Source organism: Hyaena hyaena, unplaced genomic scaffold (assembly GCF_003009895.1).
Source record: "Hyaena hyaena isolate Hyena2069 unplaced genomic scaffold, ASM300989v1 scaffold_418, whole genome shotgun sequence".
Classification (NCBI taxonomy): Eukaryota; Metazoa; Chordata; class Mammalia; order Carnivora; family Hyaenidae; genus Hyaena; species Hyaena hyaena.
The window spans coordinates 923,426-948,108 of NW_024081051.1; the positions used below are offsets into that span (position 1 = coordinate 923,426).

The 24,683-nt window shown below is 44.8% G+C and overlaps 1 protein-coding gene across 10 annotated transcripts in view; it reads right to left on the reverse strand.

The window, feature by feature from the left end:
- The window catches only part of DOCK9 (dedicator of cytokinesis 9), a 290,243-nt gene that overhangs the window by 152,107 nt on the left and 113,453 nt on the right, over window positions 1–24,683 (reverse strand). For all 10 annotated transcript variants that reach the window (XM_039252519.1, XM_039252516.1, XM_039252512.1 and 7 more), the window contains exon 2: window positions 8,870–8,986. In XM_039252519.1, coding sequence (XP_039108450.1) covers window positions 8,870–8,986 — 117 coding nt within the window. The remainder of the gene's footprint in view (window positions 1–8,869; window positions 8,987–24,683) is intronic.

The window sequence follows — 24,683 nt, forward strand, 5'->3', positions numbered from 1 at the left end:
GCACAGTTCCAAGACTGATATTCCTTTACGTTCGTTTAGCTGAGCAAGATTTTAAACAAATCAAGGAACAAATGTGATGATCAAGGAAATAATAACAACCATATGTCCCTAAAGCACTTTCATTTCCTGTTGCATTTCCAATAAGAAAGGTTAAAATATAAGGGGCCGATGGATCCATCTCAATGGATCTTATTTTGAGATTAAATGCTCAAAATAGCCATTTGACCTATACCTATAACTTATTTCTTATTTTAAAAAATTGTTAACGTTATTTTTGAGAGAGAGACAGACAGAGCATGAGCAAGGAAGGGGCAGAAAGAGGAGACACAGAATCTGAAGCAAGGTCCAGGCTTTAAGCTGTCAGCACAGAGCCCAAAGCAGGGCTCGAACCCACAAGCTGTGAAATCATGACCTGAGGTGAAGTAGGACACTTAACTGACTGAGCCACCAAGGCACCCTGACCTATAACTTATTATTTCTTTATCTTATTAATTTTTTAATGTTTATTTATTTTCGAGACAGAAAGACAGAGTACAAGAACAGAAGGGGTAGAGAGAGAAGGAGACACAGAATCCGAAGCAGGTTCCAGGCTCTGAGCTGTCAGCACAGGGCCTGACACAGGGCTTGAATTCACACAGGGTCTGACACAGAGCTTGAATTCATGAACCTTGAGATCACGACCTGAGCCAAAGCTGGATGCTTAACCGACTGACCCACCCAGGTGCCCCTTACTTATTTCTATTGGACTTTATGTATCATGTAAGTTCAATAGCCCTAACAGTTGGGCTGAACGTTTTTAGTCTTTAACTGTCCAAATTTCTATCAAATGGTTTAGTGCTTTGTTACATGTTGATTCACCTTACCCATGAGCCATCCAAGGTCACCCATGCCGTGATCCATGGTGACTACCAAACACCCGCCTGTGTGGCCTCAAACACCAAAGTGCCCCTTCTCCACGTGCCACTTTCTATCCCTCCAACTACCCCACACCAAGCATTTCTACCCATTCACACACAAGGTCCTCTACTGCCTTCTTTTCTCAGTCTAACATGCACCTCTAAAGACTCCTCATCTGGTCAGAGTTCATGGGAGGCCATTTTAGGACCTCAGATGCCTCACTGGGACCCTGAAGTGATTGCCCCCTGCCACACACTCCACCTTGCCACACTCCCACCTGTTTTCTCTTCTTAGTTCTTGAGCACTGCCATTCCCAAAAAGGCTGTTTTCAACAAAATCTTAGGTGGAAGGAGTCCACTCTTGGTTGGTGATTCATATATTCTCATTCTCTCTCTCCCTCTCACTCATTCATTCCACTCAAGTGTTGAATTCCTGCTCTGTGTCATGTGTTTCTAGGTGCTTGGGAAACATCCGTGCACGAGACTCAGATCCCTGACCCTACAGAGCTCACATGAATAGATATATAAGTATGTTGGAAGTGGACAAATAATGTGGTGAGAAAAAAATGGAGCACAGAGAAGACTAGGAATGCCAAAGGGGGTCGGAGAGTAGGGCAGTCGTTGAGGACCTCACTAAGGTGCAATTTGGCCAAAGGAGGTGAGAGACAGTTGGGTAACGAGTGCACTGGCAGAGGGGAAAGCCTGAGAAAGGGCACCAAGGCAGGGGACAGCCCAGAGTGAAGGAGGAGCCCCCACAGAGGCCGGGTGGTGGGAAGACGGTCAGGGAGGTCATGGATAGACAAGACCATAGCAGCTCTTTGGGCCATTATAAGGTCTTCATAGGACTCTAAACACCAGAGTGATGTCATCTGACCTACCTTCTAAGCTGACTTTTTAAATTACTCTTGCTATTCTCTTAGGATAAACTGGAAGGGAGCAAGGATAGGAATGTGGAAGACTTGATAGAAGACTCTTGCATTAGCCAAGACAAGAAAAGATGAGGGCTGTGGCCACGGTTACCGCAGTGGAAGAACTAATCAAGGACTCTTACCACCACATTACTACCACATTCTTCTTACTGTCACCCCCCTCTTCATCTCATTCCCCAGGTTTCCAAATTCTCCTTACTGCCCCATCTCCCCCACTGAACCGTACCCACTCTGTACCAGCCTGACATGGCCCCTCAGCCCAATGTACCTCTAAATTTCTCAATAGCTAATCCTCTCCCTGCTACTCAGAGATGGAACTCTCTCTCCATCTTCTCCCTCAGACCCTTAATTCCATCCCCAAGACCTCCACAGAGCCCTGTTTCAAAGCATTTCCCTATGCATCTTCAATGTCTTCCCCATTCCTGGACTTCCCTTCTTAGCTCATTCTCTCATTTTCCCAATCCCGATAAAACCTCTTGTTATTACTCTGAGCCACCATCAGTCCTTCTCTCTGCTACCATTTAACACTAACCCCTGTACCCCAACTACTCACTTCATCAGCCCTGGCCAGAGACTGTCTTCGTGGGAAAGATGTCCTAAGTATCAACTCCCCACCTCATTAGGAGGAACGTGAGACTGTCTGAAGAAGAGTTGAAGCCTTCTTCAAACTCTTCACGCTGCCTCCCAGGACCCTGCAGTTTTCCGGCTCTTTCCCTACTTTCTACCTCTACTTCTCGCTACCCTCCTTCGTAAGTGAAGGCACCCCCAAGATCCAGTACCCACAAAGGCATACCCATGCCCTTGGCCTCAGGCCACTGACTCACATTTCTAAGGGTGAGCCAAGGGAACAACCCTGCTTCTCTCTCAGGCTAAATTTCTGCATTTCTAACCACTTACAGGACTCTTAACGCCTGGATGTTTCGCTGTCTCTAACTTCATACTTTTAGAATAAATTCCTATGGGACGCCACCTCTCTCATGATACTAGTCACATTCTCCTTCTTACTTCAAATATCCAGTTATTATCTAAGTTTTAAGCAATTTGAAAGCAGGAGTCCTGTCTTACATTTATACCGTAAGCATCTCAAGAGACTGAGCCCTTTGCAGAAGGGGGAGAACTTTCAATTATAAGCTAAACAAATAATACTCTTCAACTCCACTTGTCGGTTCCATTCAAAAATAAGCTTTGAAGACATTTGATAATGAAAGTATGATCTGTCCCTGTTCTCTGTAAAAGTCATCACTTGAACTAGAATTAAAATTTCCGTCTCCTGAAGGTCTGGCTAATGTCAATTTAGAAATATCATTTATCCAGATTTTATTCAGGTGGGTTCAATCCTAAACATGAACTTATATCCCAGAAACCACAATGCTCACAGAAAGTTACATTGTCGGTCACTGAATTCCCTCTGATAAAAATTTCGAGGAATTTGTCAAAAGAACATTTTTCAATAAAAAGCTCAAAACAAAGTACTGAGATTATTTTTTGGCAGCATATAATAAAAAGTGAGGACAAAACACCGTGGAAAGAATTTTTTCTTTTCAAAAGGGCAGATGGGAAATGAGATCAGGGACTTCCAGGCCCTTTGTAAGTAATGGGGCCTGGCTTCCTTTTCAGGCCAGTCGTTTGTAGATCATTATCAGTCTCATGTAAGTAGAGGAGGAAAAGAAACAGAGGACAAATAAAAATCAGGATGTTATTTAAAGGAAAATGGATTAACCACATTTTTCTATACAATGCTGAGAAACACTCGAGGATTCTCCTGTATCTAAACATTTCCAAAAACGAAAATTTCTAGGATGGCCAATTATTAACCATCTTTCCTTTTAAATTCTCTGGTTAGGAAATATGATGTTGATACTAAACCATGAAATACCAGCAGAAAGAGCTTCCGAGGAATTTACTCCTCACCCTGACTTGAAACGACTTTAAGGATGACAACAATTTCACATCCATATAGCACATGAATCCTGCAACCACATGCTGGTTTCTTTTTTTAATGGTGATAAATTTTCTGGAACATAAAATTTAACATTTGAACCATTTTTAAGTGTCCAGTTCAGTAGTATTAAGAACATTTTCACTGTGGTGCAGCTGCCCCTACCATCCACCACAGAACTCTTTTCATCCAGCAGAACTGAAACTCTGTACCTATTAAACCATTCCCCTAGCCCCTGACGACCACCAATTGACTTCTTGTCTCTATAAATGTGACTATTCTAAGTAACTCATGTAAGTGGAATCATACAATATTTGTCCTATTTGACTGTCATACTGACAATCAAGGCTCATCCATGTTGCGGCACATCAGAATTTCCTTCTTTTTTAAAAATTTTTTTACTGTTTATTTTTTGAGAGAGAGAGAGAGAGCTTGAGTGAGTGAGGGAGGGAGAGGGAGAGGGAGAGGGAGAGGGAGAGGGAGAGGGAGAGGGAGAGACAGGCAGAATCTGAAGCAGGCTCCAGGCTCTGAGCTGTTAGCACAGAGCCCGATGCGGGGCTCGAACTCACCAATGGCGAGATCATGACGTGAGCCGAAGTCAGATCAGACGCTTACCTGATTGAGCCACCCAGGCACCCCAGAATTTCTTCCTTCTTAAGGCTGAGTAACATTCCATTATATGGATATACCACATGTGTTTATCCACTCATCCATGGATGGACGCTTGGGGTGTTTCCAGCGTTTGGCTGCTGGGACTACTGCTGCCATGAACGCTAGTGTGCAAGTGCAAGTGCAAGTGCACCTAAGTCTCTGCTTTCAATTCCTTTGCAGACATCTCTGGAAGTGAAATACGATACACCCTTTCTATTTCTTCCACACAAATTCTACCCCTTCTTAGTTTACGTCACACACCAAAGACTGACTTTCGTAAAATGTAAATGACATCCATAAACTGCACCCCAACATTCTTTTTTTCTTTACTCACTACTACCTTTTCCATATCCAATCACTTTTCATAACTGCAAACACACTAGCAGGCTGTGTAACAAGCCAGGGTACAAGCAGCTCTCAAGCAAGCTACAGATTCAGTTAAGAATGTCCCCGCCACCAGCATCACCTGGTAAAGGACTTCCAGCTGATGGGGAACCGTGACTAGAAGTCAATGGCCAGACCCGCCTCGGCTTCTGTGTATCTGACAAGAAGAGGCGCAGTCCTGGGTGTTACTTTGAGTTATGCGGAGACGGGTCATTTCTTCAGCAAAAGTCAACTTACATTTCTTGATCTAAAGCATCCCAACAATAAAGGTTATCACCTCTGTCTAATTAACTTTTCAAGTTTACCTACAATTTCTCCAAGGAAAAGTAACTTCTCAGACTCTTACCAAGGACACTTGATAAAGCCACAAAACTTTAAGAACAATAGCTTCTACCAAACCAAATCACACTGATCTGGCAGAAAGGTTTAAACACCTAGTCATGGCCCTTCCACATGTGCTCAGTGGTATTCATATTCACTTTATTAATCAAAGAAAACTCCCAATGTCCATAATAATTTTACTGACTTTAAATGGAGCCAGAAGTACTTGATCTTAATAATACAGATTGCAGAGATCATGTGGATGAAAGGCGGCGGGGAGGACTGAGAGGCACACACAGTGCTTGCGCCTTCATTGGGGCCACAGCACAGGTGGTGACACTTGAACACAGAAGGCATATGAAGCCGTTAATGAAAAGCCGAGACAATGTACTTAGGTATAAATGTATATAGTGTGGACAGTAAGTATTAGAGGAATTACAAAAATGGAGGAAAAATCACTGTGGACTTGAACAGTTTCAGAGGACATGGGATGTGAAGTGGCCTCTGAAGGGTGAAAAGGTTCTAGAAGGATGGAAAAGAAAAGAAGACATTGGCGGCAAGGAGAACCATGAAGCCAAGGCAGAGACAGAACAGAACAGACCCTAAAGCGCAGGGCTGATTCTGAAAAAAAAGAAGTGCAGCCGGCTAGTGAAGGATGTAATGGCAACACATTCCTGCCCCTGCCCCTGGCAGGTAAAATTTGACGTCATAACTATGCTGAGGGCTGTGAACCGCCATTTTTTCTTTTTAAAATCCACATGGACTCCATGTCTCTTAGGTTATTTTGTCTGCTTCTTTGAAACACTTTTCTTCCACCCTTCAGCAAGTATATTTAACAACAATAACAACAAAATCAACAACAAAAAAATACATATATATATTCTCTACATAAGACTCATTTTCAGAGAACACAGATATACTTAGAAGCTGACCAGTATCAACACATGTCCTGCTCTAGAACGTATGTCTGTTTCATCACTATCCATACTTACATTTTAACAAATTCTCATTTTGCACAAAATTCTAAGATTTTAATAGTTAATATTGTTTAACTAGCAAGCATGGCCATGCTATCTTTTATCCATACCCAATACTTTCTCTTGATCTAATTGTTTCCTCTGCCTCTAAGAACACAAGGAAAATTCCTTGTATTATTCTATTCATCTAAAAATAGAGGGACAGACAGAGGGCATCTGTGAGATCCTAAGACATTTTGCTCAGTCAGCTAAGCAGACAGTTATTAAAATCACCAAGACAATCTAGCTAGAAAGCACAGTGTAATTGGTCTTACCTAAATAGAACATAGGAATCTCCAGGATAATAAATAATCGTATCCAAATTTAAATGGAGCCCATCATAATTACGGTGATAGGGATGAAAGCTGAAATTTAAGCTCCTTAATCTTTGGAAAAAATTTTCCCCAAACAGAAAATAACACTTGCTTACTCAATCTTGGCCAGTAAAATGTCAGTGAGTTCTTTGCCTTTTCTAGAATATTTATGCCTGGTATCTCCAGAGAAATAGTTACAGGCAAAAGGGACAAAGAAGTTTTTCTTAAAGTTTCAATCATCTGATTCTACAACTGCTTGAACATACAAGTTCCTTGTCGCTGGGATAAAAGATGATACTAAATTAACTGTGTATTTTATTTTATTTTATTTTATTTTAATCCAAGTCTGTTAACATATAGTGTAATATTGGTTTTTAGGAGTAGAAGTTAGTGATTCATCACTTACATACAACACGCAGGGCTCATCACAAGTGCCCTCCTTCATGCCCATCACCCATCTACCCCCCCCAACTCCCCTCCAGCAACCCTCAGTTTATGCTCTGTATTTAAGATAAATTAACTGTATCTTGTTTCTTTGGTTTGCTTGCTTCTTAAATAATTTTATGTCAGGTGGCAAATGCAACGTTGTTTCTAGGCTGCAAACACTAGGAATAACTTGGTTACTCAGAGGAAGAAGAATACATACTTCACGCTCAGAGAAACTTGAGATAACCTTTAGCTTCCTCAGAGCACACTACAGGAAAAATATGTCAACATGAAGTATAATTTGTAATCATCTGACTTAACTTCTCAAATGCTAATAAATTTATTGCCAAGATCAGAGGCGAAAGACATCACTCTGAGGTTTCCATTTATTTGTGCTGTCGAAATATCGTGCAATGAGGTTTTCAAAGCAGCTATTTTTAGACATGATCTGAAACCATCCATCACTGGAGGACACTCCGGCAGCTGCATCACACTAATGGTCAATGCCAATTCCATGGCCTTCCTTGGTTTTCAGGAAGGAATGAAAGTATAATCATTTTCTTCACATGTATCTTTAGTAAGTTAAGAAAAAAATGAACATTTGCAAGAATTCCCACCTTTCTTATAAATTGGAGTCTCTCAAGTTTTGTGGAACAAAACACATCAAGGAATATAATTTAACAATGGTTATTAACATGGAAGTTTCTAAACGCAATAGGCACAGAAGTCTCTGTGGTGGGTTATAGTAGGGGAGTCTCTTAATCGTATTTCAACAGTGTCTATTCTGTTTTGTTTTATAAGTACATAGTACTTTTTAAATTAACAAAGAATCAATGAAGCTTTAAAATAAATAAGGCAGCTCAAGTCACAGAAGACAGGGCTGGGGTGGTAACAGCACTGGGTAGAGAAGCATCGAGGCAGAAGAGGAGGAAATACCAAGATGAGGTCCCAGGAGAGCAAGGGAAGTCACCAGAACCTCCAAACAGACTGAGGCAACTCCAGGTCGCATCTAACACCATTGCGGTGCTTTTCTCGCTCGCTCCTCAAAACTCCTGAGGGTCCCTTAGCCACAGGCCTCTTGCAATCTCAGAGACCTCAGGCAACAATCTAGAGAGCAGCTCACAGAAGGAGCTGTGCCAGGTCCTCTGCTGGCAGCTGTTGGCATCCAAGAGCTGCACCCCACGAGGGAGGTAGGCGTCAGGACCTTCCTGGCTACCCTCAGGCCCCCTCTGGGAGCCCACACACAGTTCAGGGCACCCTCACGGCCATTTCACCAAGTGCCACTCTGAAAGGACGCGTGACAGGGGCGCCTGGGTGGCTCAGTCAGTTAAGTGTCTGACTTCAGGTCATGATCTCATGGTTTCTGAGTTTGAGCCTCGCGTCAGGCTTTATGCTGACAGCTCAGAGCCTGGAGCCCGTTTCGGATTCTGTGTCTCATTCTCTCGCTGCCCTTCCCACCCTCATGCTCTGTCTCTCTCCCCTCCAAAAATAAATAAAAACATTAAAAAATTTTTTAAATAAATAAATAAAAACACATGACAAAATCCTCTACTTCCCCCCAGCAAATCTCCTCCTTAAGGGCTAAGGCACCTGGCAAAAACTTTAAATCTCTCTTCAAACAAAGCTCGTAAAACACAGGAGGCATTTGTGTCCATTAAATCAGCCCAGAGTATACCACCTGTATGTCAAATATAACACACAATCTCTCTCTCTCTCTCACACACACACACGTATTTCTACATATGCTGTATGCATATGGGAATATACATAATATATATTCATATCTGTGTATACATATGCAAAAATAGTACCATTTTAAAGAAATCAACCCATAAAGGAATGCCTGGAAAAATAGAATGACATAACTTTTCTCTCTTAAATAATATCTTCATCGTTTACAAATCCTAAATTAAATGAGCAAACAATAAATCAGTAGTTAAGAAAGAGCTGTTTGAGAAGATGGACCACATGACTCTATCTGAGAGTTCCCTACCTGGAAGTCATCATAAGGGAAGAGCAGCATTTCCCTCAAACCATCGTTCAGGATCTGTGTTTTCTTTTGGACGATGACATTTTCATAGTCGAGTGGTTCGATCAGCTTTGGCTTTGCCTGCAAGATGAAAACATAAGCCACTGAAACATTCTTATTGATAAATGCAATTTCTTGGAATTAAACAACTTTTTATATGTTTTTGCACTTTGCAACCCTGCTTCAACATTCATTTTGCTACAAGGAAGAATCAGAAATGAGAGATAAAAGTTATATTCAAAAGAACAGAAGACACTTCCTGGTTTTCTAGCTACAGTTGTGCTTATTTAGTTACTGAAGCACAGAGAAGGCTGTGAGGTCTGCTGGAACTTCCAGTCGTGTCCTGGGTCACCCCTGCGTAGGTCAGTCCCTCTCCAAGCCTTAGGCTCCCCCAGAATTGCCCTGGTAGGGGTCCAGCCATGGTCTGTGGTGAAGGCCGGATGTCCATAGTGGCATCCTTCTTGGCCCAGGCTTAAAGCACCCACAAGGTTCACTATTTCACATAAGGTTCTATGGAACTTTCCTCAGAGGATCCAAATATCCCTGTCTCCTGAAATATCTATACACTTATTATCCAATACCTAAACATATAAAGGCGTGAGCTGGACCCAAACCAAGTAGGGCGAGAGGACCGTATCACTTAAACCAGGGCCCGTGGGCACCACCTCAGAGGGGAGGGGATGAGCATCCGTACCATGCACTGAGCAGAACAAAGAGGCAATAAGCAAGGGGGCAAAGAAATGAGAGAATATGCCTTTTCTGACCACTTCCAAAGTTAGCCTTTTCAGTAAAAATCTTCTCTACGGCCAGTCGTTGCCATGGTATTCACTGATCACCTCCCACATGGAAGGCACTACCAACTGGGCTAGGTCTGGTATAAAGACACATATTCAACTACCTCACAGTCTGGGAAGTGATAAAGCAGGCATGCACACACATGCATGCATGCGCGCACCCAATGTTCTCAGAAGTAACTGAGTCCATTATAGCAAGAGTTACTTTAACATTACTTTTTTTTAACTACTAATAAAAATCATTTGACTCCATAGTCTCAACACTGAGGCTGCTGTATGTTCTCCTGTCCTTCTGGGTACGGTTGGACTACATTTCCAGGTCTCCTGGTGCTTAGGTATGGCCCTGTGTCTTCCGGTCAGTGGCATGTGAGGGGAAGGGATGTGGCCAAGCCTGGACCATAAAAGCTCTCTGCTAGAGACTGAATGTTGTGTCCTTCCAAAATTCATATGTTGAAACCCAATCCCCAATCTGATGGTTTTAGGAAGTGGGGCCTTTCGAAGGCAATTAAGTCATGACGATAGAGGCCTCATGAATTTCAATTAAAAATCTTCTAAGAGACCCCAGGGAGCTCCCTTCTGCCATGTGAGGACACAGTGAGGGGAAGGTGATCTAGGAACCAAGAAGTTGGTGTCTCTCCAGACACCAAGTCTGCTTATGCCTTGATTGTAGACTTCCCAGCCTGTAGAACTGTGAGAAATAAATATGCTGTTGAAGCCACCCACTCTGTTATATTCGCCAGCTGCGCTAAGTGACTGAGATAGCCCTCCCTCCCTTCTCCCTTCTGCCATCAGAATCCATCGGGTCCAGCACAAGACTCAGGAGGCCTTAGGACACGATAAAGCCCCAAGATAGAAAGAATCTGGATCTTGCATCACCCAGCAGAAGGCTGCTTGCTTAAAACAGGTGCTGAAACACCCTGTGAGCAAGAACTAAAGCACCTACTGTGTTAAGCCACTGAGATTCTAGAGTTGTTTAAAGAGGCAGTCGGCTTGCTCTATGTAACATACATATAAATGTTCATATTTAACCTCAATTACTGGATTTAAGTGGATGCTACAAAGATGTTCTGACATGTTAAGAAAAAATGCAATGACCAAACAAGGGCACAGTTATTATAATTTAACAAAATATACATTTATGGGCAGAGACCAAAAAAAAAAATCACAAAAATTAAAGCCATCATAATGGAAGTATAGATAATGTCTCCTTATAGGATGTTTATAATGTTAAACTGTTTCTACATTCAAAAAATGGTTCAAAAAAGAGAGATTGACACAAAGTATTTTTAAAGAAAGAACTACCACAGAAAATAATACTCTGCAAAATATTTTTTTAAATGTTTGTTTAAACATTTAAAAGTGTACACAGGTAAGCAGGGGAGGGGTTGAGAGAGAGGGAGAGAGAGAGACCCAAGCAGGCTCCAAGCTGTCAGCGCAGAGCCCAACATAGGGCATGATCCCATGAACCATGAATGAGATCATGACCTGAGCCAAAATCAAGAGTCAGACACTTAACCTACTGAGCCACCCAGGCACCCCACTGGAACATTTTTAATTCAGTTTAAATAATGTGCTCCTTTATTTTTAGTCTGTTACACCGTACAAAGCAATCAGTTTGTAAGTACCTGTTGGCAGAATGGATAGATGTCGCAATTAATAACATTTTCCTTGGGAACCAGGGCAATATTCCAAATAAAATCCAAAGATCCTCAGGGCACCTGGGTGGCTCAATAGGTTAAGCATACAACTCTTAACTCTGGCTCAGGTCATACAGTTTGTTGTGAGTTCAAGCCCCACGTCGGGTTTGCTGCTGTCAGCTCGGAGCCCACTTGGGATCTTCTGTCCCCCTCTCTGCCTTGCTCATGCTCTCTCTCTCTCTCTCAAAAATGATTAAACATAAAAAAAAAAAAAATGCTCATAGCTTCATACAGTGACTAGAGTTCTGGATCCTGACAGCTATACCTCTATTACAAAGAGGTCCAATGGAGAGACAGTGCAGGATGGGAAAGACTACATTCTCCCCTGCTCCACATGGTGTCCAGCACTTGAACATGACCCGATATGCTCAGAGCGGGTGACCTGGTCCCCTCTACCAGCCCGAGACCCCTCCAAAGGCACAAGTGGGTATGTTCCCTTCCCACCCTTTCCAACATGGGCCAGAAGCACACTCCCTCCAGGCCACGAGGCAAGGTCTGTGTGCATGTCAGAAAACTGCCACAATGTGAGCCCTTGTCAGAGAGGCTGCTGGAGAGACCTGCTGAGAAAGGGGTTTTTCTTAGCCTGTGATGTTTCGGAGGTTTCTATCTTGCTCCCATGGCAGAGCTGCCTAGATAGACTATTCTTATATTCTTAGAGCAGGGGCTGGCAAACTTTTTCTGTAAAGAGCCAGAGGGTAAATACTTTAGGCTTTGTCAGCTTTAGGGTTTCCTAACAACAACTAAACTCTGATACTGTAGTGCAAAAAGCAGCCACAGACAATAACTAAACACATGGGCGTAGCGGAGTTAAAACTACCAAGAAACAGGCAACAGCCAGATCTGGCCCAAGAACCATCATTTGCTGCTGTACATGTTAGAGTTACCTTTACCCCTTAGCAGTCAGTCCTCTTTCCCCAATTTAATAATTTTTGTATTAATTTTCTGTTTTTAACTAACTGATAATGTTGCCTATCTCTGGGCTGATACACACAATAGGTTTACATATTCTTAAACGTATTTAATGATTATTTCTCACCAATTTGGCTAACCTTAGATTGTTTAAAAGGTTTAATAAATGGAAGCCATAAAAACGTTCAGAGGTCAGTTTTGCCTGCTTATGATATGCTTTTGTTAATCGGGTGGAGAACGGTGTTCCTCTGAGCGTCCCCTGGAAGTATGTACTGACTCTGTGTAATGCTACGGATGTTACATTACCTTGTTTTTGTGTGCCACTGTGTAACCCGGAAGGTCTTTGCACCTGGACGATCACATTTAATCCACTGTGAAATTAATTAAACAAGGTGGCCCTGTGACTGAGGTAGCTGTACCACCCTGGTGTAGAACCCGACATTCTAAGCCCATGAATGCCTCAAGGTTGCAAAACCAAAGTGCTACAGATGACCAATCAGAGCGGCCAACTATAGGCTATAACCAATCAATTTCCTCTCTTTGCTTCCGCACTCTCTCTACAAACTTCTTTCCAAGCTCCTAACAATTCCTGACAACTTTGGGTTTGGTGTCGCCCAATTCAAAATGATTTTTGCCCAAACTCTACAGGTGTTTAATATACCTCGGTTTATGTATCTTTTTTTCTTTTTTAATGTTTATTCAGTTTTGAGAGATAAACAGAGTGTGAGTAGGCAACAGGCAGAGAGAGGGAGGGAGACACAGAATCTGAAGCAGGCATCAGACTCTGAGCTGTCAGCACAGAGCCTGATGCGGGGCTCGAACTCACAAACTGTGAGATCATGACCTGAGCTGAAGTTGGACACTTAACTGACTGAGCCACACAGACGCCCCAGGTTTCTTCCTTTTTTAGATACCCGAACTCCCTGCTAGATGTAGTGACTGTCCCCTATATTCTTTAGCGTTCTCTCTACCTCTTAGTAGGTAATCCCCCATTATGGTTAATAATTCTTTATATTCAACTCGCCCTGTTCAGTGTGGTTTCTTTTTCCTGAATGAACCCTGACTGATACAGTGAGCTCTTCCCATAACAACTGACAATAAAGTCTACCATTTGTTGATGTGGGGCTCAAATCCACAGATGACGAGATCATGGCCTGAGCTGAAGTTGGACACTTAACCAACTGAGCCACCCGGGTGCCCCAATACACCTTAGTTTATTTTTTAACATATTTTAGGGCCACTCTAAGGTAGGCATAGAAATATTATTTCATTTTACTTAGGTTGCAGACTGAGGATCACAAATTGAGCTAATTGCTGGCCACGTGCCAGGTAACTCTCAGACTGGATTAGAACACGGCCTCTGTCACACTGAGGCTGCCCAATCAGTGGTCTGCACCCACCAATGCTCAACCACAGTAGACATGTGGAGAGTTTCTGAGCCAATGCTTCTCTTAAAGAATGATGATACATGTAACAGGAAAGCCCACGGGGTTGATTTCAACGATAAGGGAAATGTCGTGGAGGAACGACACGTCTTCTTTGGTCTCAAGGGCTGTGAAGATGAGAAACACACAGACCCATAGACAGTTCACGAAAACAACTCCTGGAGGCCCGAAGAGGCAGCAGTCTTCAGCAGCTGCAGGGAGTGCTTTCCGGGACAGAACCACTGACCGCAAGGAAAAGGGGTCAACTGAGAGTGACTCGTGTGCTATCTCAGAACGAGGCAAAAGCTCTTGCTTCAAATGCAAATAAATGGCACCAGGCCTCCCTTCTACAAGGTCCTCAGGAGGAGAAACGGTGAGCATGGAGAATGGTGAGGGAATAGGGAAAGAGACAAAGAGGGGGTCGGGGGAGGAGGAGACAAAAAGGGATGGACGCCAGGGGTGAGGTAGGCAGGAGACAGAGAAGTGGAGAAACTAAAGGAGAAGGAGGAGAAGGAGAAGAAACAACCAGAAAAGACAGAAGAGAGAGGACTGGTGACTTGCAGTGGGCCCGTGGGAAGTCACACCTCTGTGTCTACTCAGAGCATAATTGACTATTTTCTACTTTTCTTTAAAATGATGATTCACTGGTTACAGCTGTTCACTGTTCTTTAGCTCCACTAAGCTTTTCCAAGTGGTCACATGAGTGGGGGGACAGCCCACAAGGGTAGGAAACTGCCGGCTGCAACAGCACTGGTCACAGGAATGTCACAATAACAGCAAAATGAAATTAGCTAATTACCAGACTGCCACTACCCCACTCCGGGTTTAGCAGAAAGAGGCTTCACGGAGACCTGGCACATGGCCTTGGCTTCAAAGCCGTCAACACACTTTAAGTTTAAGCCTCTCCCCAGTAACACAGCGGCAAGAGCCAAGTTGCTGATTTTCTACTGTCAAAAAGCAAGATTCTGGGCCCAGAATTACCCAAATCAACCAACGGTCATGGATGGAGCAAAGATCTGAACTCCTTAACCGACAACGCAGCTCTCCTATGGAGGCAGCTGTGCGGGGTGCGGCCGGGTCTCTAACCCCCGGGCCCAGGACAGACGCGACTGCGGCTCTGCTTCTGACACAAGCCTGATCCTGTCACTCGCTCACACCTCTGCACCTGTCACAGGCCTACAACCCTGCCCGCTGTGGCTGACAAATGTTCTATTTTAGCAGAATCCTTCCTCTAAAAAAACAAACCTCACCTAGGCAAATTCTCCAAAGGACGGAAAGCAGGGTAGCTCTTGCCCCAGGACACTCTGTACTTGGCTCTGGACCTGAAGCACACCTCCCTCACCCATCAAAGGCAGCCTCGCCCCGCTCAGACAGAGGCATGCCCGGTCAGTAGCAGACCTAGAGTGCGGTTCATTCAGCCTGGGGCTGAAATGACCTGTGAACAGTTTACCTCCTTGACTAATAGTGCGTTGGGACAGGGCTGGGTCTCCTTCTCCCTTAGCATCTAGCCCAGGACCCAGAGCCATACAGACTTCACGTGAACAAAGCTTAGCGCCCTTCGCTTACACCGACCCCTCTTCAGGCCCGGTGGCTGTATAGAGTTCAGTCGTCGCTGGGCATCTTGGCTTACTAGGAAGACCCACAGGAAGGACATGGGTCCACCCAATGTCCTGACTCATGACACAGAGGCGCAGCAGGAGGGGCCACGTTGCAATATAGCTATATCTCCAGGAGTTTGGCCCCAGAACTACTTGGGAGACAATCTGAGGTTAGTCGTCAAGAATGTCCCCAAATTATTCAGCTCATATATGAAAGAAACCAGAGGGGTCTTTATTCAATCCTAAAAATTTATGTGACATTGCCAAATGTTGTAAAGCTAGAGGAAACGTTCCTAAACTATGATCAGTAAAATATAAATGTTGACTAATGCTATAGGAAAGACTAAATGATCTACCGTGCATTAGAGAGTGATAAAAACCAAGCCATGAACATATGAAGAGGTGATAACAGTATGAAATCAAAAAATGTAGAGAAGAAAGTATTATTGAGGAGATTCATTGATAAAAATGTGTTGTTCTCCTGCATTTCTCGTGTCTATCATCTAAGTTAGCTTTTTGAAATTGGTCATTTGTGATTTCTTTTCAAATTCTAAATAAATATTAATTTCCAGGCCTCATTTTGTATTTTAATTTAGAATTCTTTGTTTAGACAAAGCCCCCATATTCTTTTTTTTAAAAATTTTTAATGTTTATTTATTTATTTGAGGGAGGGGTGAGCGAGCAAGCCAGAGAGGGGCAGAAAGAGGGAGAGAGAAATTCCAAGCAGGCTCCTCACTGTCAGCACAGAGCCTGATGCGGGGCTTGAAACCATGAACCATGAGATCATGACCTGAGCCAAAACCAAGAGTCAGATGCTCAACTGACTGGACCACCCAGGTGCTCCAAGGCCCCCCATATTCTAGGCTTGGGTCTCACAGAACTTGGGTCTGCTCTGCTAGAGCTGAAGATAGGACTCAGATGTGGATCAAATCGAAGACAGTACAGCACAGTGGTTAGAAAGCTAAGCTGTGCAGTCGTGTGGGGCCATTATCGGGCTCCATTGAGTACACGCATGGGAAATGCTTGAAGGAGCCTGGCAAACTGTAAGTACATGATAAATGTAGCTGTTGTTAGTACTGCCATTATCATCATCATCCTTATTAGTAACTGTGTTGCTTGCATGACAGTGATTAAAAAAAAAAAATCCGGGGGTGGGGGAGGGGAGTGGTGAATGCTGCACGTATATTCTGTTTACAAAAACTTTCCTGTCCTCTCCAAGAACGTATGAAATAAAACAGACAACAATGGCAGAGACATTCACAGAGAAAGAGAAACAAAAGGCCAAACAGAGGAAACTGTATAATAATAGAGATGACACTGGAATTCAGGGACTGTGCCCAAAATAAACATAAATAGATGCTTGCATTAAAAACTGAACTGAGTATTGATGAAGTCTGTGTCAGGCAGGCCCGAGAAGAACAACAGTTGCGGGGGGTGGGGGGGGCAGGGTGTATACAGGGGCACTTCAGACCCCCTGCCACCAGGGCAGCCCCACAAGAACAGTGGGACTGAAGGTCCCAGAGGAGGTGAGACGGGCAGGCAGTTATGTGGCACTTTGGGGGAGAAAAATGGAGGCTGACCCTACCGGGGAGTCTGGGAGGCCCAGGGCCCACAGGCATTTTCATAACAGTGAATCAAAACCGTGGCTTCCTTGCCAACTATCTCTCCACATATCTTAGCTTCCTTGTGGGAGACCAGCAGACAGGGCCTGAGGTCAAGGCCACGTGATCAGGACGGTGGGAAGAGTGGGCTGTACCTTAAGGAACAACATGGGCATAGGTGAGCCCCTGATGCCAAGTCCCTATCCACTGGTTGAAGCTGGGGCAGCATGGTGAACCCCCCAGTGATCATGTGGCTGTCACAGGTGCCAAAAGGCATGATCCACATTGCCCTCCCCACAGACCTCCCCTTCAAGGCTCGCCCACCTCACTCCTTCCTCCTCCAGCATTTGTTGCCATGGGCCGGGCTGTCCAACATCCATGCAAATTGCGATTCCAGAACCCTGGGCAAACAGAAGCTAGGGAATCTTCCCAGTGCCAGGAAAATGAGACTCCTCTGGAATCCAGCATTAACTGGAGAGCATGGGCTTACAAATGAGTTCAGTTTTGGCCAAACATGTATGAAGCCTTGAAAACGATGGGAAGAGCTAAGCAGGAAGGCTCACTGATTTCATTGCTTTTGTCTCTGCCATGATAGCTTCCTGCAAACTTTCTAGTCATTTCTTGACTTTGTGTCTCTGGTAATTAAATGTTAACACAGGCTGAAACCCTGAATACCACTCCTCGAAATAGCAAACTAAGGAAACGGCAACTCTTGGAGCGTTCTATTTTAAGAAACGAGAAATTCATTGTTTCTGCTTATAAAGAATTTAAAACTTCCTTGATTTATCTGCATGGCTATAAAAGCTGCTTGACTGGTCAAGATAAAAATTCTTCACCTAACTTAGTCCATTTTCAAAATGGTGGACTTCTCAACATCACCAACAGGTCCCAGCACTGTTGCGGGGGGGAGGGGGGGATGCAGCTTGCAGTCAGATGGAAGGGGCTTCTAAAGCCAGAGTTAATCAGTGTGGCCCAGCGAGATGTCTTGTGCTCCTGTCCTGTACATGACTCTCACTACATGCGTACTCCCACCAGGAACTGCACCAGGTGGTTAAATTTGAAGGAAGGATCCTCGTTTTCCTATTATTAGGGTGGGCACAGGACACTGGCGGCGGCCTCCCTTCCTCACACGCAAATGTTATTAGTGGTTATGTGTTCCTTCTCTCCACAGGCTTTTACTGAGCCTGTCCACATGCACTGCGGCAGGGTCTCAGGACACCAGGATGGCGGGGACACAGCCAGCCACCCCAGAGAGCTCACAATCGAGAGGAGAGACAGGCATGTGAACAATGAGAGCGGAATGACTGACGGCAATGGGAACCCAAGAATGGCGTCTGACTCCCTAGAATGAACCCCCCCCCCCCACCCGGTTACAGTATAAGCTCCACAGAGGCAAAGATTTCCATTTTATTTACCTTCTCCCTTATGCCTAGAAGAGGACCTGGCATGGGGGAGGCGCCCAATAGACACGTGTTGGTTGAGTGAGGAACCTGACAATGGAGGGTGCTCCTCAAAGGAGGTTATGAGAGCCAAATCAAGAGAGGAACGAGGCAGCCAGGATTCACTGTGGATTGGGGGTTCCTTGCAGAGAAAATGGAGACACCAATGCTCCTGAATGGGACCACATTTTGTGGGGCCTGAAATTTGTATATTTGGAGAAAGGGGTTTAAAAAAGTACAAAATGATGAATATAAAGTTGCAGGAGGCAGGGCCTTGGAAGGGATCTTGAAACTGAAACGCCCTTAGCTTCAGGATAAGTCCTCCTCTGAGCACGGTGAGTTCCAGAAGAGCAGAGTTCTGGGGCAGAGCTGCGCAAAGGGGCCTGGGTGGCAGGTCGAGGGCCTGGGGGCCCAGTCCCTAGGGTGCTGCAGCATCACTGGAAATCCTGCATTAATGAGAACTCCTTTCTGAAAGGGTACTGTGTGTGGCTGCCCAGAGCACACGAATCAGGCCCCCGGAGGCGAGCACTGGGACTCTGCAACGGACGTCCCTGAGAAACCCGGGATGCGGGTCTGTAGAAGCCCGGTTTCTCTGAAGAGGCAGGCAACGCTGGAGCCGGAGCGGACCAGCCCTGCGCAGCAGTCCGCCTCACCCCCCACCTCTGTCTCAAGCCGCCCTCAATCTCACACCTAAAATAGTACACAATTTGTACAGCGTCTGTTTGAGGCAGAACGAGCGACTGGCTCGCCTGGGGTGCCCACACGTCTCTGAGCCACCGCTGGACCCCAGCCTGCATTGGAAGAGGAGGCCAGAGTGGCAGGCGGGCCACACGGGGAAGGGCCCTGAGGAAGGAAACTGGCGCACCAGGAAGGGGGCTGAGTGGGCACAGAACTAGGTCCCACACCACCCTCCGGCCCTGGAAATGGCGTTGTCATAGACATGCTCTTCCTTCCCTCAAACCAGGACATTCAAACTTGGAGGTGATCAAGACAATCCAAATACAATCACACTCCCCCTCAGTAATCCGGGTTCTTCTCCAGATTGTTCATTAGTGTGTGTGCAGAACAGTGGTCTCAGCAGCAGTTTAGAAGCACGGGCTTGTTTAAAACGGGCAGGAGGTTCGGTAACAGAACCACAATGTGTCAACATCAGGACCTGAGAATAACTGGACTAGCCCTCTAGCCTCACAGGTAGGGAGATGCGGAAGTGTGGGGGTTCTATGATTGTCCTGGGGCCCAGGGGGAGCTGCTGGCGAGGCTGGGTCCAGATCCCAGGTCTCCCGACCCCTGGTCCACGCTCTTCCCCACAGCCTCCACCTTCTGTTTTGTGCTTTCGCTAACAACATGCACAAGCACATGATATAAAATAAACTAGAGGAGAAATAGGACCTTATCTAAGCCTGGACTGAGAAGCAAGCTTGAACCTGAGCATCCCCACACAGTTAATTAACTGACAAATGTTTAGAAGAAGCATCACGGACACCAAAGTCGCAGACATCTAAATATATTTCTCACGCTGAAGTGTGGTGTCATCCTCAGAGCAGACTTACAGCAAGAATGACACACTTGTGAATACGGGTTTTTTTATATTATAAACACTGATAAGATGCTGAGTTCCCTTTTTATATGGCACGAAAAAAAGGGCACTCAAACCGAGAAATGCTGTCACTGAATGAAGATTTCATTTAATTAGGCCTGTCGGCATTAGCAAAACTTGGACACTCAACATCAGTGCGATGGAAGGAAAAGAGCTGGCTTTTGTATTTGTCAGGTTTATAAATAACTGTGGTTTTCCAAAAATTATTATCCTATTACTAAAATAAACAGAATGAAAAGACTCTGTGAAAGCTGTCAAATCAGTAACATCTAGAAAATGGGGTAGGAGAAACATAATGATGCAAATGGAGGTAATAAAGATAATAGCAATTAATGAAGACCCACAGAGCTGCTTGCACTCCGTCAGCTGTGCTCAGCAGGGGTGTGCGGAGAATACTAATGACGGATGAGCCAGACAGGGATGGCAGGGATGCTGCCGTGCCCAGTGCCCACCACACACCCAAGAGGGGAGCTGAGTGGCACCTGGGATCTCGTCCTTGCAAAGACAGTACGTAGAGAGTCCTCTACCCTGATGCAGGCCATGGGCTCAGAGAGGCAGAGAAGAGTGTAGAGAGGAGAGAGACTGATAGCCTTGGGGGCGGTTCACCATGTGTCTCTCACACACACATCCGTCTCAGCCGCCAATTCTGCCTGCCTTTTTTGCACAAGTTAAAAGCAGTAATGAAAGCAGAAAAGAAAAAGAGGCGCCGTGTAACTGTATAAATAATTCTGTCTGAAACCTGAACTATAGCATCTTTTCCAGCCAACAGTTTTTTTCCTTTCTAGCATTTTGCTTGAAATTCTTAATACTTGCTGTGTCACTAAAAGCTGTTTTTGGAACTCTGAAATGAAGAGGTCAAGTAGGTAAGCTAAAAGGCTCTAAAGGCCCCATACAGTCAAGTTTCAAAACAACCTTAAGCTACTTATTTGAGGATACTAGGAGCAGGGCATGGAATGTTCATAACCCGAGTTTGGTTCTCAGAGAGTTTCTGTGGACCTCATCACCAGAAAGGCTGTTCAGAGACCAGATAGAGGCAGGTGTGAGGAGTGAGGATTAAAATCCATCGGTGGAGGCGGTGCGAGGCGGATGGGCGTTCATTCCAGCAGTTCAATGGTTCTCAAGGTGAGTCCCAGACCAGCAGCTTTGGCAATATCTGGAACTCATTTAGGGGCGCCTGGGTGGCTTAGTCGGTTAAGCGTCCGACTTTCGCTTAGGTCATGATCTCGCGGTTCGTGGGTTCGAGCCCCGCGTCGGGCTCTGTGCTGACTGCCAGCTCAGAGCCTGGAGCCTGTTTCAGTCTGTGACTCCCTCTCTCTCTGACCCTCCCCTGCTCACGCTGTCTCTCTCTCTCTCCTAAAAATAAATAAAACATTAAAAAAATTTTTTAAATAAAAAAAATGCAAATTTACCCCAACCCTCCTGAACCAGAAATTTGGGGGGTAGAGCCCAGCAATCTGGGTTTTAACAAAGCCTCCAGGTGATTCTGATATGCATCCAAGTTTGAGAAACCCTCTACTAGTTCACTTTTGTGTATGTTTGAGAATTTCATATTAAAAAGTATTTTCAAGGCACCTGGGTGGCTCAGTGTGTTAAGTGCCTGACTTGTGATTTCAGCTCAGGTCATGATCTAATGGTTCATAAGATCAAGCCCCATGTTGGGCTGTGGGCTGACAGATTGGGGCCTCCTTTGGATTCTCTCCCTCCCTCCCTCCCTCTCTCTGCCTCTCCCCGCTTGTGCACATGTGCACGTGCGCACACACACATTCTCTCTCTCTCAAAATAAATGAACATCAAACAAAAAAGTATTTTCAAGAAATCCTAGCCCCACTGCTTACTGGCTATGTGGCCTTGGGGCAAGTTACTCAATCTCCATTATCTCCAATGGAAAATGGGAAAAATATCAAGTTCTCTACCATCATCACAGAGTTGCTAAAGAGTTTCAATACATAGTAGCTGTTCGGAGCAGGAACTAAATGGTGGTCACTGAGAATCTTACAAAGTTGTGTCATTCGTACACAAGAGGATTTCAGTGCCTGAGACATAATGTACGTCTTTATTTCACGAAACCTCCTCCCAAATTGGATGTATCATCGCCATTTCACAGATGAGGAAACTGAAGCCCAGAGAGGTTACATAAACTAGTGAAGGTCACACAGATGGTGACCCTTGGATCTTCTGGCCCCAAGCCCAGGACCCTTCCCGTGACCCACCTGCAATAAGCACGATGGAATGTCAGAGTTCTAGAACAGGAAATACCTCCCTGGTGTCTCCACTTCCCTTTGTACGAGCTCTGCACAGCACTGCTCTGCCCTGGGGTGCCTCCAGGGAGGCACACGCCTGGGGCTCTCTGCCCATCTCAGACACCTAGAAACATAAGCCGCATCGAACCACCCAGGCTCCATGATCTCAGCAAGGGAGAGATACAAGGCAGAGAAAGAGTCCTTTACAGTAAGGAAAGAGACTCATTTTCAGACTCAAGAATATTAAAAAACTCACACTGCAAAATACTAAATCTTCGTGAAGAAGCAGGTTTGAGTGCTGGGACAAATATTAATGTCATCAGGTGGTATTTAATATACTTTACCAATTAATGTTTCAAGGATTATCTTTATAAGGAAAGCCCAACTTTACACTTAAAATCATGCATTTTTGCTCTACAGATTCATAAATATGGTACCCTCCCCTAATGACTCCCCCTCCTCAAATGACAACTTTCTGCTTTGAGGGGTATAAGCTATGGAATATAGAAGTCCATAGACCCGCACCATTCAATACAGCAGCCTCTAGCCACATGTGGCCATTCTGAATTCAGAAATGCTACAGGCAAAATTTTCAAAGATTTAGAAGGAATAGAAGAATGTACGATGCCGTGACATTTCCATAAGGGTCAAATGCTAACATAATATTTCCACAATAATGGGTTATAACTACATTATTAATTACACCTATTTCTTTTCATTTTAATTTGGCTACCAAAAATTTTTTAAATTACATATGTAGCTCATACTGTATTTCTATTAAACAGTACTATAAAAGACTCTAGGAAACTTTAATATACAGGTAATTTTTTTAGAAAATTTTTTACTGTTTATTTTTGAGAGATAGAAACAGAACATAAGCAGGGAAGGGGCAGAGTGGGAGGGAGATACAGAATGTGAAGCAGGCTCCAGGCTCCAAGCTGTCAGCACAGAGCCCGAAGCAGGGTTCGAACCCACGAGCTATGAGATCATGACCTGAGCTGAAGTTGGACGTCTAACCAACTGAGCCACCCAGGAGCCCCATAATATACAGGTAATTTTTAAAACTTCACGGCAAAACAAAGGACAAGCCACTTTCTGAAACCATTACTTGGAGGAACAAGACAAATTTTGGAAAAACCACCATAACACTAAAAACAGTCAGGTCTAGTCTGGGTTAATAAAGGAGGCAACCTGCATTGTTCAGTGTTGCTAACAGTGAACACTCTTACGTTTCTCTTACGTTTCTCCCCCAGGAAGAGGTGTCTTCCTTGCCCTACATCTGACGGGGTCTCCACTACCTTTTCCACATAAAGTCCATTTACTGGATGCTGGTAATAAGGTCACACGATGAGTTTTTTTCCAAATGTACTACAACCATCGAAGGTGATGTTACAGTTTCAGGAACGGTTGACAGAAAAAAGTGGTATTCATCACAGAAAAGGGAGCCGGCTAAGAGGAAGAGAGAAAGGGGTTTTGACTTTGTTTGCCTAAGTTTGCCCTTCCGTCCTCAAGTAAGTACTCACGTAAAAAGTTAGCTAACTGTTTAGATCAAAAATAACAGAAGCACAGGAGAGTTTCAGGGCATAATACGTCACATTTAGTCAAGCATGTTCCTTTAGATGTGTCCCTTTTTACTTGTGGAAATTCAACTCGTTTGAATACTGGGGGCTAAATCTTTTAAGGGGACTGGGGGGCTGGGAGCCTGAAGAAGAGTCCTCAGAACCAGTCTCCTGGAGGGCCCTTTCTGCAACCTGTTCTTCGCTAAATCTTTGCTAAACCATCTCTAAAGAATGACCAGGACCATGCCAAAAAAGAAAAAAAGCGGGGGGGCTCGGTATTATGTCAGAGATGGAATACAAAGAAAGCAAAACCACTCACAGTTGCCACTGGGATCCAGAGCCCTCCACCCCCATCAGCGCGGAAGGCTGGAATACAAGCCTGAGTTACAGGACAGCAAAGCTGTATGATAATTAAATAAACCTGCCAGAAGGCCACGATGGGCCCCAGAAGCACATGGCCTGTGGGAGAATGTGCGGAGATGGTTTCGAAAGGCTTTTTGGAGGAGCTGGCTTGGGAGTTGGGCCCCGAAGGGTGCATAGGAATGGTCTGGCAGTAAAGCGTGCCACGTATAAAAGCGCCCTCGATCGAGGAAGACAGAGCCCCGTCAGGGTGCATTTTAGAAAGTGCAGAAGAGGAGGCCAGCAAGCAAGTCCAGGGCGGGCCTCCAAGGATCAAATAAGCCCTGCTTTGCCTTCTCTGCAAAGGAAAGTCAGGAAAGGAGTTTTTCTGTGTTTTGGAAAGCACAGTCTGGCAGCATGTTGGAGCACGGCTCAGAGCGAGGGAAGACCGAGCCTGGTAAGCTGACCGGGGCAGGCCCGATAACCTTTGGAGATGAGCCGTCTAGAGGGCAGTCACCACTACTATCTCCATCTGATAGAAACGCAATCTTGGCTTAGAAATGTCAAGTAGGTTTAAACAA